Source organism: Nymphalis io, chromosome 13 (assembly GCF_905147045.1).
Source record: "Nymphalis io chromosome 13, ilAglIoxx1.1, whole genome shotgun sequence".
Classification (NCBI taxonomy): domain Eukaryota; kingdom Metazoa; phylum Arthropoda; class Insecta; order Lepidoptera; family Nymphalidae; genus Nymphalis; species Nymphalis io.
In genome coordinates this window covers 7,488,474-7,506,019 of record NC_065900.1, presented here as the reverse complement: position 1 = coordinate 7,506,019, position 17,546 = coordinate 7,488,474, and the positions used below count along the sequence as shown (strand labels likewise).

Genomic DNA, 17,546 nt, shown 5'->3' with positions numbered 1-17,546 from the left:
TCCTCAACAGATCAAAGGTGAAATGGTTGGCTATTTAAATTTGTTAAATATCAGTTTTCATTTTTTTTTCTATGTTGTTATTTTTTTTTGTGTCAACAGTTCGTTTACGTTAAGATTTATTTTTTAATGAGTATTACAGTTACAACTTTTTAGAGAATTTTAATATTTATTTTTGACTAGTAAAGGAGTAAAGGAGTTCAACAAATGGGTAAACAATTAAAATATATATTACTATAAAAAGGTATTTATAAGATATCATATATCTAAAGTTTTGGCAACGATTGAAGACAATTGTTGTGATCACTGGGCTAGTCTGCTGTGTTTCGCCAATGTTTGTTTTTTTACCTACTAATATTATATTTTTCCACATTGACCCAATATTGTTCGCAGTCACGAGTCGTTTAAGGTGGGTTGCGACTGGTCGAGAGCAGCTTTTGGGCCAGTTGGACGACTTCTAGCTGTGGGCGCAGCAGATGGAGCAGCATATGTATGGAACACACATTCAGGAAGACTGGAAGCGGTGCTGAAAGACCATTCGTAAGTACATTGAAACAATAAAAATGTAAACAAGATATTTAAAACGATTTGAGCCTTAAGTATGTTATGCTACCTACCATAAAAATCATAATAGGTTTCGAAAATACGATAGAATTATATTATTTATATAATAGATAGATTGTATTATATTATTTAAGTCCTTACGACAATTTCTTGCAAAGACTCTGTAGAGTGTTTTACCGTAAGTATATTTATTGGTACACTCTGGTTGGTCTCAAGACTCACTTCACTAATGTTTCACTTGATGTGCATTTTAACATAACGTAAATAGCATTTAGAACATATGATAATTATCGCTTTACAGTTGCAACAGACAGTACTGGTGCTGTTATGTACACACTAGCTGTGAACCTATTAGTTGACATGAATATATTTCTTCAAGCAAACATCTTAGCTTGTAATGTTTACATTATTCTATTATTTCAGTTATAAGTATTTTAAACAAAGCTGATAAAATTCAAACTTATTTCAAGTATACGTCGTTTTAAATTCGAGCTTCGTGTTTGTCTTCTTTTATCAATTTTAATCAACCATTGTGATCTTTGTCTGCTAACTTGCATTCCAAATTGTAAACAAGAATAGTGGTCGTTTCATTAATTTTTTTAACGATCTATGTGGCCAAATAAACGGTAACACAATAAGAATTTCAATTACTAATTACATTAAAAAGTTGTATTAAATACGTAATACATTTTAAATGCATTAAAATAAAATATACTAACTTTATGCTTCTTTATTATTTATAAATTATTTTCGCCTTTTCTATACATCCAAAGGGTTCTATTCTTTAATATAAAAGACCAAAAAAAAACGTTTCATTAAGCATAAACTAAGATTTTATTATTTTTTTATTTATTTTCATATATATTTATCTTAATTCAATAATTTCTTCTCTCATATATTAATCCTTTAAGCTAAGGACAGCTTTAATTTTTAATAAACTTCTCAACTATGAACACGACTGATAATCCAACTACTTATAGAGAACGGATGTCAGGTACTAGTTTCTTTATCTCGTCTTAGAAACGAAATGCGAACTTAGCCAGCTTAACTTTTTCTGCGACTTATTAATCTAAGACTAATGTCGAAGAAGTTAAGCTCATTCATAAATATCTAATCGCACGTCAGTTTCTCTAATGAAAAAATAATTTATAATTCCGTGTAGACATTTCTAATTTTAAAATTTAAAGAGACTTGTTTTTGCGCGGGGTAATAGCCTGTGACTTAGCGTGAAAAAAGGAAAACTGCACTTTTTTTTTAAATTAAATAAGAAACAGTATTTCTTCGACGAAGCCGTAAAAGTAAAAATGTTTTGTGTCGCGAGCATAAAAGGCAATTTGTTCGTATGTTCAAAGCCAAGTCTCCTATCTAGGTTTGCCCTTTTGACATGTAATAATGTTTCAGCGAGCACATTTCTGACCTTGAATTTAAAACTAGAATTGTCTTGCTCGTGACATCGTTTAGTTGTAACATTTCGCATGGACAATTGAAATCGTGAGGTCACCATTGGCCCGGGCTGTCTCACCACTGCAAATTTCTCTTTCCCACAAAACATACCACCGGTGGCCGTGTTCGATTGGTGTTAAACATTATACACACCTGATTTATGTGCCCAGGAATATAATTACCACCCATTGAATTGATGATTTTCTTCGTGTCATATATTTATGTTTCTGCCAGCTGGACTATAAACTAACACGTTTTAGCAATTTATCATGACATGGGTATACATTTTTAGTTATAAATTTTAAGTATTTTCCTATTAACATTTCTAGGATACGTGTGACATACGGATTTTTGTTTGTTCATCATGAGATAATAGTATATTTTGGAATTGTAACGGCGTTTTATATTTCCATAAGGTAGCCGTTATTATATCTTTGGCCGTGCCTAAATATGAATTGGTAATTTTTACTTTCTAGTAATGCATTCCTTTTAAAATAGTTATTTTATTTGTAACTTTTTATGAATTGTGACGAAATAAAACTTTTATAAATATTTCCAAAAACTTTCACTATGACGTTTTTTACAAAAGGAACATTTTCTGCACATACTTTCGCTCGTAATCTAGTGCTCGTATGTTTTCTTAAGCGGTAAAGTTGCGCGTTCATCGCTCAAGTCTAATTCAATGTTAAACAAACATTTCTACAATTCTCCTAATAATATAACTCCTTGTACCGTTCTGTCATAAATTTTAATATTATCTCTCTTGATGGAAATCAATTTGAATGGAACAATTTCGAATTAGAGTAAGATGAACAATAAAGATTGCCCGCCTTTTGGCTCGGCTATTGTTCCGCGTTTCATAAGCGCATAACCGAGAACATAAAATGGTTTTACGTCCTAGGTCCAAGTTCAAGATACAGTCTAATATTTATCTAGATACATTCATTAGTATTTTTGTCGTATGATTAACAGCAATTCGTGGCGTTTTACTATATAGTAGTCTGCGATATCGTCCATATAATTTAAAAAAAAAAAAAAAATATTGTATAATATCGCGTAGTTTTATAATAATCAATCTAATGTATATGTCACCGTTAAATCATAAGGAACATTAGTTTATAAGAAATCTAGACAGATTGTAATATGTCGAAAACTTGTGAACAGAGCATTCAATTTACAATTAAACGCATAAAAATTCAATTGTTTATAATCTTTTAGGTTAGGTTAGTGTAATTTGTATATAGTTTAACAGAGTTATTCCGTTATGTTAAAAACAATATTCGCCGCTTAAAATTTTTTGACAATTTACTACCTGGCTAGATTTATTATAAACTAACGGTCTTTATAATTATCCGGTAACATATACCATAAAATACTTCCTCTTCTTCAAAAAACTCATTATCTTATGATTTAAGAACCGTAGTTTTACAAACTTTTAAAATACATTGGATCTGAAAAATAAAATTATAAACATGAAATAGATTTGATTTCGATTATACGGCACAAATATGATATTATTATACAAATAATATGTATATTAAATATCGGCTGTGATAGTTAAATGTGCTATTTCAAATACTGTGGTGAAACTCGCTCAAAATTAAACGGAACCCAGAACAATGAAATGTATGTACTCACGAAGTCGTTACTATCAGTGCTGAAGGTGTGCACGCCTCCCCCTGCTGATGATCTAAATAGAGTTTTCGCTATTTCTTATATTTAATGAACAAAGTGCAAAATTGTATACCAACAAATTTCGAGTTATTTAATTAAATTGCAACGTTCAAAATAAACTTAGTCAAGTGCGGAAAAGGTCATAAGTTCAAAACAGAGTGGGCTTTGAATTTCAGTTTGTTTGATCGAAGTTGGAGTGATGGCGTCCGACATTTCCGGATATGTACAATAGAGCAGCGATGTCAGTATGATGGTCGTGCCCGAGCATTTAAATGTTATCTTTGTAATACTCGCTCAGTCCTGTCCGCACGCAGCATGCGGCCGCAAAATCAACGGGAACACATGCGACACGCACTTAGTGTTGTCTTTACGAACATTATGATATATTGCGGAGCCCCGACGTCTTATCGCCGATTTGTATCACAGGAGATAGCGGACTGCCTCCTGGGAAATTATTAAGCATAATAGGTACAAGACATCGATAAAGAGAGATGTACAGTCCGGCCTCAGATGTGGGACAGGAATTTAGCGCTACTTTAAAGGTTAAGCACGCCATTATCGAGTTTTATTAATACCCATTATTATTACGCTCCTAAATATTGTTATTTATTATCATATTATATTATTATATTTTAAGCGACGTATTTAACCTTATTTTGTCAATATTATTATTATAAAATTTGAAAGTTTATGTCGAGTAAAGACTGAAGTTAATTTAGCGGATTAATCAATCTTTATTACTTTATTTTATACTCGATCTTAACCCAGAATCTAATAAACTGCCACTTAAAATCTATGCGCACACGTACAATAGACGGCATTACATTTGTCTTTGATTGAATACATTAAAATCAAATTTTAAAACGCTATAATCTCGGTGTAAATCGCGGCGCAATTAACATCTCGTAGTGATGTAGAGTTTCTTTCTACTTGATGTTAGAGATAACTACAATCTCGCGTGCCACGAACTCGATTCGTATTATTATTTCCTTGGTAATTTAATTTCATTTAACTGGTAATAAAATAAAATAATAAACTTTTAATATCTAATTAACTCATAAACATACTAGTAAGGAGACTGATAAAAAATGTTACTACAAAATTATTAGGAATAATAAAAAAGTGACATGGACTTTATTTATAGTGAATTACTGTTAGAAAAAAAAAGTAAAAAGTTGTGCAAACAATAAAGAGACATAGACTTAAATTCAGTTTTAGGCTTGAATAAATATTTTATTTCAATAAAATATGTTATAAATGTGAAAGTTTATGTGTTTTGGTGTTTGGTGTTAATTTGTCTGTTTGTTGATTTGATAAACAATTCGATTAGATAGTTGAATAGAACTGTTTAAAAAAAACTTAAAACTGTTTCAAATGTTATAAAAAAATGTAAAATGAAATCATTTAAAAAATAGTTTAGGAAAACAGGTGGATTACCTAATATCTAACTATTTATATTATATCATTACTGTAAGTGCAAAAAGTCTTATGTACGTAACGTAACGTAAGGTTGTGGTTCGATTCCCACCCAGGATGGATATTTGTGTGAACATGTCTGTTTGTCCTGAGTCTGGGTGTAATTATCTATATAAGTATGTATTTACAAAAGAAAAGTAGTATAGGTAGTATATCAGTTGTCTGGTTTCCATGGTAAGAGCTCTCTGCTTAATTTGGGATCAGATGGCCGTGTGTGAATGTCTCAGGATATTATTATTATTAAGTTCTAAATTAAAACTTAAAAAAGTCTTACAATGCCGTTGTTCTATTTATAATGTTTTAATATCTAGGAAATACGAGTACGTCATTATCGGTTACTGTGGAAACAGTAAAGGCAGCAATATATAAAAATCATGTCAATAAATTTGATTATATAAAATTGATAACATATTTGATATTTGCTATTCTATAAAGGAAGCATCCTCCATTTGACATAAAAAATCCACATGAATATCCACTGATTCGCAGTGTGGAAAACTGAAATCTTCTCCTCAACAGGAGAGACGGCCTTTGCGTAAGCATTAAGACAATTACGGATACGAACTGTGTAACTGCCTTGTTGGTTTAACAGCTAGCTTTTAGGGCTACATCGAATTCCTAGTCGAGTATAATAAGTCAGTAATTTGGATTATTCCGGAGTTAAGACGTAAGCAGAGTTACACTCCCGTGCCTCGAAAAACACCGTTGACCCTACGCTATCTCCCTCTGGTAATGTCGGATTAACACCTTTTTGTGTGTAATAGGTAGGTAGGCTGGCAAATGGGCCACTTGATGGACACCACCGCCCATAGACATTGGTGCTGTAAGAAATTTTAAACGTTCCTTATTTCGCCCATGCCCCACCAATCTTGGGAACTAAGATGTTATATCCCTTGTGCCTGTAGTGACACTGGCTCACTCATCCTTTTAATCGAAACACAACAATCCTGTGTTGCACCGCCCATAGACATTGGTGCTGTAAGAAATTTTAAACGTTCCTTATTTCGCCCATGCCCCACCAATCTTGGGAACTAAGATGTTATATCCCTTGTGCCTGTAGTGACACTGGCTCACTCATCCTTTTAATCGAAACACAACAATCCTGTGTTGCTATTTTGCGGTAGAATATCTGATGAGTGTACTCACCTACCTATCCAGACCGGCTTGATCAAATCGACGTCTCATCTGTTTATGACGATGAGAAAAAGGGTGCATCATCAGTTTCATCAGTGCGTGTATACAAGTATTACGTACTTTCCTAAATGTATTAAACATATGTTTAGCACATTTTTTTTAAATAATCACGAAACAAACAACTAGTTTTACCGTAATTTTTTAATCGGTTGTAACTAGCGCAGAATACATTTCACAGAAGTCCTTTACGACATCGCCCACATTCAATTAGCCAAGTTCATATCTCAGCTCTTAGACAAGCTGGTAACGTTACCTATATTTAATGCGTTGTATTAATAACTATTCTTGCTAAAAAAATATATTTCTTGATTTAAAATAAAATTCATTTAAATGTATTCCAAACCCTAACCTTTTTTTGTAAAAATATTTAAAATGACTAAAAAACAGTCTTACAAAGAAAAGCTTATCGCTGTAAAATATCTCATACCACCACCATAATGTGTGAGTAACATGAGTTTTTAATTTTAATACATCGATGCTTAATCGATACATAAAAGAAGTTTTTGTTTAAAAATAAAAATAAATATAAAATGATTTTACACTGAATTGATGTGAATCTTTAACTGCTTTTACTTACGTGTGAAACTTAAATCGATTTAAGTTATCCCACATATATTTCTAAGTACTACTTTGTAACTATTAACCCGCTGTTAAGCAGTTCCCGCAGTAAATTTCGAACACTTCGGTTCGAAGTAATGTCTCGTGCGTGCTTACATAACTTCGAAAGTCGTGATCTATGCGAAATTCTTACATCGTATTAAATTTCTTATAAATATCAAAATGACTAAGTTAAATGATATAAAATAATCTAGTTGATTTTCAAAGAATGATACAAATAAATGATTTTGATATCCTTTCCAATGGGGATTAAATATTATATTTCATAAGAAAGGTATTAACATTTACGATGAGTGTTTCAATCGCGCTTGTCTTGATTCCTTGTCTAATCGGAGTAATACAGGCTTGAATACTATGTTTTCTTTCACATTTATAACGCCAGATTGTAGAATATTCGTGTTAACAGTTAGTGATTATAATAAAATATAAATAAAACACAATGCTATTTTCAATTGGCATATTTTATTTATTAAATAGAACATTCATCGTCTACTATGCCATCGCAATAAATAAGACATGGGCTGTAGAACCACATTTCTGGCACACTTATATTATTGTTATCATTATAATTATTAATAGCAATACTTTTGGTAACTATTTAGTACTCTTACATGTAAGGAGCGGACCGGAGTCAGTAATACCGTAACACCTTTATTATATGAAGGCATCGTAAACGAATTTCAGACTCGGCAAATCTTAAGGACCTTCAAACGGCGCAGTGGATAGGATAGTGCACAAATATGTGTTTGTGCACGAGCGTACTCTGTTAAACCGATCAGGCGCACCAAAGTACCTATGAGTTTACGTGCTTTCCTTTCTGTATCTCAGAAATGTAACACTGCCAACTTCCGAACTTCGGACTGCTACTGAAAGTTTCTGAATGAAAAAAAAACACACTGACCCAACCTGAGATATCAATCTATGACCTCATGCAATGATTCCATTGTAAAAAAAAATTAAGGGAGGGTTCTCTTTAACAAACGTACATATTATTTGCGTAACAAATGTATGTACAACCAGCTTCAAATAAACTTCTCACCTTCTTCAAAATGAACTTTGAGGCACAACGTAGAGAATAGATAAAATTCGTACATCTAGTAATGAAACCTACCACAATAACTTCCAAATGTAAAGATACAGAATGTAAAGATTTGAGCCGGTTGGCGTGGTTGGTAGATACTTGCCTTTCACGCCGAAGGTTGTGGGTTTGATTCCCACCCAGGACAGAAATTTGTGTGTATGCACATGTCTGTTTGTCCTTAGTCTGGGTGTAATTATCTATACCGTAACCGTAACAGCCTGTAAATGTCCCACTGCTTGGCTAAAGGCCTCCTCTCCTCGTTTTGAGGAGAAGGTTTGGAGCTTTTTCCACCACGCTGCTCCAATGCGGGTTGGTAGAATTCACATATGGCAGAACTTCAGTGAAATTAGACACATGCAGGTTTCCTCACGATGTTTTCCTTCACCGTAAAGCACGAGATGAATTATAATCACAAATTAAGCACATGAAAATTCAGTGGTGCTTGGCCATATCTATATAAGTATGTATTTATAAAAGAAAAGTAGTATATGTTGTATATCAGTTGTCTGGTTTCCATAGCACAAGCTTTGTACAAGCTTAATTTGGGATCAGGTGGCCGTGTGTGAAAAATGTCCCAGGATATTATTATTTTTATTATTATTACAGAACTGATACATTCGAACTATATAAAAACGTATATGTAAAAACAAATTGACGTAGGAATCATAACGCAAAAAAATAATAGTGTTAAAATGTTATCTTCGTCTATAAATATAGTAAAATGTGTCAAAAATACAGTTATCCCCCCAAATTATAACAATCATCCTGATCGGTACTGGCCGCGGCTAGTTAATGTACATAAGTCAGTGTAAACGCGATGCAAGCTTTTTGTGGAGGCAAGGCTATCGACCGCCGCGAATAGATTCTTGAAATTGCTTTATTGGGTAACCTGTTTCCGAACATAGTAGGCGTGTAATGCGGTTATGAATCAAGACGTGACTCGGATAAAATACAAATTCTATCCATATTTACGAACACCATGCTAGTAATATAAAATTGATTGGATGCCACTAAATATATTTTCATATATCATAAATAAAATTAATCGCTCACTTCGTCCTCCACTGTATGTTCATTTTTAATATTCATTGATAATATGATTTATATATTATCAGCGGTTATTAGTTCTGTCACTATGATTGGACGTTTTAAAAATTTTCTTCTATTATAGAACATTCGTCTTAATACGGCTTGATGTAAAAAAATTGAATTAATTTTATGATTTCATTATAAAGACGAGAAAATTATGAATTATTGTTTCCATGGTCATCTCGTTAGCTCCTTAAAATAGATAAAATATTATAACCCTACGTACGTATGCATTTCAAGCAACAATTGTATGGTCTTTCGCTATGTATTTACGTCGCTTCCTACTCCCATATTCGATATTCCAACTCGTTAAATGCGACCAGGAGCGGTATGTGTAAACGAACCAAGCAAATCTCACTCTAATTCTTGTTTATGAAGCCTTAACCTGCATAATGAGATATAAAATCGTGAAGTTGCTTCCGACAATTAAGTCAGAACCGAACCATCTCTATAACGATTTATTAGTCTAATGCACAATCTAAAGCTCAACCTTTTTATTATAGTAATATGTATTATAAGCAACTTGACCGCATTTTGCTGTTAAATGAAAACACATAGTTTTTTTCTTGGTTATTTTTTGTCGGTCTCATTAGGTGCTGCGCATGAATTAAAGTCACGATGAGTATCTTCTAAGTACTAATGACACAGTTTCCAGCGCCAACATAATATTTGTAATATACGGCCTTATAAAGTGAGATACCGTTCATAGTCACCTTTCCTATTCTGAGAAGTGTAACGGTCCAGTTGAGGCCGGCATAAAATGCACCAGTTTTGCTACAGAACGCAGCTCTTTCTGGTATCACTTTTAACCCTTTGACCTAAGATGTTGTCGAAACTGGCATTTTATGTTTGATGTGTTTGATTACTTTATAACTCATAAAGCTTTTAATGTCCACAGTTTACAAACAACGCGAACGTTATCCATAGAAGATTTCCTTTTTTGTGTTGATACAAAATAAATTTTACACAATTCTGTAACGAAAGTCACGGACATGATAAAACCCATTCGTTTTCAGTCGTGATGCAGAGTTAGGAAGATATTTCGCTCCGAACCATTACTAAGCGCTAAGTCGACACTGGAAATGTCAAAGCTCATATATTTGACGATTTCACGAACTCTCGCGTAGCAAATTCTAAGTGCCATTTATCCATATCAGTATTGAGGATGCCATTCCTAGCATTTGACCTAGACTTCTTTGAACTCACATTTCCGTTTTCGTAACGAAGTCATATTTATTTGCCTTTTTATATAAAATACTTGTCTGAAAAAGGAAATCAATACTCAAATAAATTAAAATGAAGAGTTTCCATAACAAAATAAATAAATACTTTATTCTTATCATTATAATAATATTATTAGCTATTATATTATATCATTATATATAAAATATATCAAGTATGTACTATACGCGATACGCACATATAAGGTAATAGAGACAGAGATGGGGCATGACCATAGTCTATTACAATGGGAATAGGAAAGAAGGTAAATAAACAACTTTGACTGTGAATTGACATGACATTTGAGTTAAATTAGTGAGGAGGAAATTACTGAATTAGTGAGTGGGTTAATGAATGAATGAAAAAATAAGTAACGATATTATATTATATTTCATTGTTTCTAAACGTAATTTTATATTAATTTTAATAGATATACATGTATGTTATATGGATTAAAATATCAGAGACAAAAGTCTTACTCTTGTATTATTTTTGAAACTTTAAATTGAGTGTTGCTATATACAATAACCATTGTAATTTCATCAAAATAGCGTCTCGAATGTCGACTGTTTTCGGAACTTTGGAAGTAGTTGAGTGTAATATTGCTGTATTAGAAATGAAGATATCTTAACAAAGAACTGCAGGGCATAATATAGCGAAGTTATTGGCAAATCATTTGAAATATTTAACTTTACGGTTTGTTTTTAGTTAGTTTAGTATTGTAACTGGAATAGACTATACATAATAGAGCGTCCTGCCATTTGCCGTAACTGCATACGAGTCAGTCTTACCTCCAAGGCGTGCCAAAAGATGTTGCATATTAAAAACATTACGGGCTCAATGTTTTGTATTTTTTTTATTTGGAGTGCGCTATTATTCTAGGTCAGCAGTGACGGCGGTATCGTGGCATCCGCAGTCTGGTCTTCTGGCTTCAGTGGATCGAGGAAAACGAGGCGTTATTTGGGGAGACTTGTGACAAGCCTGGGACCACGTCCCGCTCCAGACAATGGAACCGGTAAACATTTAAATTTTATTTTTAACTACTTTCGCCCCAAACTGTGCCCTTTTCTGTACCCTTTTATTTAAAGTTTCATGATGATCAGTTTTTAAGCCGTGAAAGCGGAAAAATAAACAAATATATAAAACAAAAATAAACTAACTTTTCGCATTTATAATATTAGTAAAGATTATAAATGTAATCAAATATAACCGATACGACAGTTACATGTAAGTTAAAATCCTTTTCCTAAATTTGTGCTGACTTTTTCAGTTGCATATAACGTAAGCTAATTTAAAAATGTGTAAATCAAATTTATTTATATTAATAGACTAGCTACTCTGCGGAATTACATCCGTGTTAAATGTTACTGCTCCGCCCCCGTTAATGGAAGCGAATGCTATATATATTAGTTAGTATATCACTCAATAAATGAACTATGATATCCTGGGACATTTTTTCACACACGGCCATCTATCCCAAATTAAGCTTGTACAGGGCTTGTATTATGGAAACCAGACAACTGATATACTACATATACTACTTTTTTTCTTTTGTAAATACATACTTATATAGATAATTACGCCCAGACTCAGGACAAACAGGCATGTTCATGCACACAAATGTCTGTCCTGGGTTGGAATCGAACCCACAACCTTCGGCGTGAAAGGCAAGCATCTACCAACCACGCCAACCGGCTCGTCAAAGTTATAAGCTTGTACTATATACACTAAGATCGTATGCAAAAAAATTGTTTTCATGTCGGACTAGTACAGACCGTAGATTCTGATATTAGTGTTATCAAACAAATAAATAATTACATCTACATATTTTAAAAAAAGTCTTAGGTAAAGTATTATAAATAAAATATCAGAAATTCCTAACGATCCTCTACATCTGCTAGAAAAATATTCAAGATCAAAAGCATCTGTTTTTGGCTTTTTTCGCGTAAACGATGATAGTTATTATAATTGTAGATCTTACAATTACAGCTAATCTACAACAATTGTTTATATATTTATTACCTAAGAACCACCATTCTTGGAATTACCATTTGAAACACCGACATCAACATCGTTCTACGTCCGATGATGTATAATCATCATATACAATATACCGCAACAGCCTGTGAATGTCCCACTGCTGGGCTAAAGGCCTCCTCTCCTCTTTTTGAGTTTTGGAGCTTATTCCACCACGCTGCTCCAATGCGGGTTGTTAGAATACACATCTGGCAGAATTTTAGTGAAATTAGACACATGCAGGTTTCCTCACGATGTTTTCCTTCACCGTAAAGCACGAGATGAATTATAATCACAAATTAAGCACATGAAAATTCTTTTTTTTTTATATAGAATAGGAAGGTGGACGAGCATATGGGCCACCTGATGGTAAGTGGTCACCAAACGCCCTTAGACATTGGCATTGTAAGAAATGTCAACCATCGCTTATAGCCAATGCGCCACCAACCTTGGGAACTAAGATTTTATGTCCCTTGTGCCTGTAATTACACTGGCTCACTCACCCTTCAAACCGAAACACAACAATATCAAGTATTGCTGTTTTGCGGTAGAATATCTGATGAGTGGGTGGTACCTACCCAGACGAGCTTGCACAAAGCCCTACCACCAGTAAAGTGGTGCTTGCCCGGGTTTGAACCCACGATCATCGGTTAAGATTCACGCGTTCTTACCGCTGGGCCATCTCGGCTTTTTATATACAATATATATCCGGTAAATAATAGATAACCTAACAAGTCCGTAGCTGCTCAGAAATAAAAATTTATAGAAATTAGTCTGGGAAAAATGCCAATTTTAAAAGTAAATTTGCTTTTAATGTCCACATTATTGGGCACTGCTACAGCAAATTGAGAATAAAATCTATGTTTTATGTTAAATATCCTTGTCTGTTAACCTATACGCAATATGAATCATGACCCGCTATTGTAGTATTTTTTCCAAAACAAAAAACAGAAATTTGGATTTCTAATTTTCAGCTCTATGCAAAATATTGTTAACTGAAATGTCTAATTTGACCGAACTAATATAATTTTAGAGCAATAACTAGACATATTGTTATTAAATTTACAAAGTTGCTTTAATGAAGAACGCCAAAGAGGCGTGCTAAGTAAATTAGCTTTTGACGACCCGAAGTAGTATAATATTATACCTTAAGTAAATGAATGTTGTTCAGCAGTAATAAGATTAAATTTATCAATTTGAATAGTTAATATTTTGATTAAACACCTTACTTTGTATTAAATGCCTCATAACTGGTTTTTAGTAAAATATAAATATTTATGTCCTATAATTTAACTCAATAAAAATTATAGGATTATTTTATTATTACAATAATATTGTAATAATAAAATAAGGTATCATTTAAAGGACGAAATGTTATTAAAATAAAACATTGTGTTAAAGAAACCTAATATTCTTTTCTACTCTCTTTTTAAAACTTATTTCATTCAAACTTAAAACATATTTGTTCAAACTCTCGAGGTTATACCTTATTATAACACGTTACAAAATTTTAAAAAGTTCTTAAGTCCAGTCCAACTAAGTTTCACCCGCGGCTTCACCCGCGTGTTATGAGTTGGGGGTTAGGTGCAAGGTATAAAGTAGCCTAATACTTTCCGAGTTAGGCTACTTTACATTGTTATAAAGATTTGTCATTAATATTAGATGTCATTTTAAAGGAAGTAGTCGTAACTATTTATAACATTATATCACGACGCATAGCACAAGACTAAGAGGTCGCAGTTCACGTTGTTATGGCGTCTAGACATGTTCATATTTATTAGAGTCCTTTATACAAACACAGTGAATGTATCTTGCACATTCATACAAGTGCTAACGGAATTTGTAAGTATGAAGTGGATACTTTCAATTCACAATGTAGAATTACTAATAAAGTGTACCATCGGCCAAATTACAGGCGATTGTAAATACAAAAAGAATCTACAATCCTAGATTCGATAATGATAGCAATTAGCGATGAAAGATAATTTCACTCATGCTCAGATTAAAACTATATTCTTTTATTTTATGTAGAACTACTTTTATTATTGTAATTAAAAATAATAACACGACTGCGCCAAATGAATAGAATAGTTAATAAACACCGAACTCTAGTGAGTGACAGGCTTCTACTGCGTGGTTATTTGATGGTAATAGCTTAGCTGACCTAATCACCCAAGCAGCCACCAATAATTCGACCATTAGTTATATGAAACTTTATTGTTAAAAATAAATTCGGAATATCGTCCGACAATACAATGACGCCGACAAGTGAAAGCGTGACTTTCGACTTTCATTGGGTTTTTGTATAAGCGTATGTATGGGTTCACGCCGGCCAGTCCATATTGTCTCGCAACATGAATTCGCTAAATGGCTTTGACTAATGGACTGTACATATTTACTTTTGCTTATTTATATTTTTTAAGAGCACAGGTTATGAAGTACTGACAAATTTCGACTACAAATTGCGCCTTTATGTAAAACGGTATCTTAAAATACTCAAGGGTTTTTTTATTTCATTATAATATATAATACTAGCTGTCTCTAACTTCAAAATAGTTTTAAATCATCACATTAATATAATATATACGAAAGTAATTCTGTCTGTTTGTTTTCTCATCAAGACTAAACCATTGAATACTATAATAATGAAATTTGTCGTAGAAATAGCTTGGACCTATGTAAGGACATAAAAATAAATTTAACGCGTCCAGTTGCGGAAAGTGGTAGAATTAAAAAAACAAACATTCGAGACAACCTATGTATCAGCCTGTATTATACTAATAATATTACATTGGCCCTCACTGCGTGCCTTTTGTTGCCCTTTGTTTACCCAAATATTTAATAATATTTCTAAAACTATTGTCAAAATTACAATGTATAAACGCTATTTTTTGTGGTGGGGTATGTTAAAACTACTTTTGGAACGAATTTCTTTTACACGGCTTACAGTAGAGTTATGCCTACTCTAAGCGATCTCTCTTTCTCTTTATTACTGTCTTTCTATTTTATATGGTTGATGTGTGAACAAAAGTAAAAATAGTTTAAAAATGATAGAAGTATATATCCAAACTTTAAAAAAAAATACTCAAAATAAGAGAAAAGGAAGTCGTGGATAAATGTACAATGATTTTGAAGTTTTATAAAATCATTCAATTCAATCATATCGTTATATTTCTGGCGGTAATCATGGATACTATTAATATTATAACGTAGTTTTATTATGATGTTGCTTACATTGATTGGATATATTACGGTTCTGTGTAATTGTGAAAAAATAAAATTACTAAGGTGATTTTTGTTTATAACTAATTGGTATAGGGCTTTGTGCAAGCTCGTCTGGCTCTTCACTCGGCATCCTCTATCGCATATATCAAGGGGGGGTATTCTGTGTTCATTTCTTACAATGCCAATGTCTATGGGCTTTGGTGCCCACTTACCATACATAAAGTATGTATGTATGAAATAGTATGTAGTTTATAATAATCTATATATAAATTGTACTCTATAATGTAGATATGCGTAGTTTATTGATATACTCCGATTGTTCTCACGTAACATTTAGTATCTCCTTTTTATATTTAAACTTAGCTGGTGTCTTACTAAACTTCTTTCACCGAAGGTTGTCCGAGAGAGATCGCTATAAGCGATAAGACCGCCTTTGCGCGCCATTTGTTGTTTGATTGGTTCCTATTAGTCTTATGTTATTTTTATGGTGTGCATTAAATAAAATAAATAAATAAATAACATAAAATATACAAATTAGAGAGAGTTGAATAAGGGAGGACTGCGCTTTTTGGTGTGACAAAAATACAGTAATATAATCAATAAAAAACTACATTTTTATTGATAACACGTTTTGAGTTGAAAAAATATCGCAATGAACTTCGTTCCTGACGGGGACGTATGAAGTTTATACTTAGCTGTTAATGATTTTAGCAGCTTGATTTTTGCTTGAGAAATGCTCCGAACAATAGGTTCGTCTCTGGCTTGTTGAAGTAATAAGCTATATCTTAAAAATAAACAGCATATAAATATGACACACGCCTGCTAAATACAACCTTCAAAAACTTATATATCAATGGGATTACAAATTTTTACTTTTTATATATTTTTAATTATCTCTTATCGTAGCTACGACTACACCCTTACCTTCTTTTATTATTCTTTTTAAAGTAAGCACTACACACGGTTTTAAAAACGTGTTTAAATCGTTGACAGTGTCATCTATCATTCTTGAATGCAACAAACCTCAACAAACATATCTTCATTGAAGTGCATGGATTAAATTGATACTAGATTAGTCGTCTAAAGCCATTAAAAAAAAGATAATTTAATGATCGTCCAATATCTCGATACGTCAATCTTGTATGGCATCGTTTGAATATCGAATGACAAAAAAAAACTGCAGGTACTGAACTCTTTTAACGAGCTCGCTACTCTCCTGCTAACTTTCGCTTGATTGAATTACTGACGTACAATGTCCGACAATTTTTTTTACATACATATATAATTTAATAGCTCAGATTTTGTAGACACGTGATCAGTATTGTATTTTTATTATTGTCGTACTAACCTACTTTCGTTTCCTATCGTGTTTTTGTCGGCATTTTAGATGTTTCGTTTCATCGCTTTAAATTTATCAATAAATTGCAAATTTGATTTGTATAGCGAAACTAATGTAATACAATTATTTTTTTTCAAAAAAAAATCATGATCGTTTATTGAACTTCAATTCTAATATGTTTCTTTGGTTTGGTTATTTGGAGTTGTTAATAGCAACTAAGACTAAGAAAATGAAAAACATTTTATAGTCAATTATTTTCTATTAAATTTGATTGTTAAATGCCTAGAATTAATTTCTTAATTAAAATAACAATAATATATTTTTTAAAGATACATAAATATATGATATTTAATTAATTATTAATAAAGTAGTTTGCCGTTTCCGACGCAGTATTAACTGATACAATTTTTCAACATAGTAATTCATAAAGAAACGCCTATATTCCAAATAAACTCTTCAATCATAATAAAAAGATAACACCTAATTAAACTAAGCGTAAACAAAACAATATTATGTTATCAAAAACGGCCTCCAGCACCTCTCAGTCCTCTCTCTAGGTACCGTTGCTTTGCGACGTGCGACTAGCATTTCGGCGTAATGACCCCTACA

At 32.5% G+C, this 17,546-nt stretch overlaps 1 protein-coding gene across 2 annotated transcripts in view; it reads left to right on the top strand.

The window, feature by feature from the left end:
* LOC126772624 (autophagy-related protein 16-1) overlaps positions 1-17,546 on the top strand; it is a 133,636-nt gene that overhangs the window by 110,589 nt on the left and 5,501 nt on the right. For both annotated transcript variants that reach the window (XM_050493013.1, XM_050493012.1), the window contains 2 exons: positions 391-537; positions 11,240-11,372. In XM_050493013.1, the coding sequence (XP_050348970.1) occupies positions 391-537; positions 11,240-11,333 (241 nt within the window). In that variant the 3' untranslated portion in view covers positions 11,334-11,372. The remainder of the gene's footprint in view (positions 1-390; positions 538-11,239; positions 11,373-17,546) is intronic.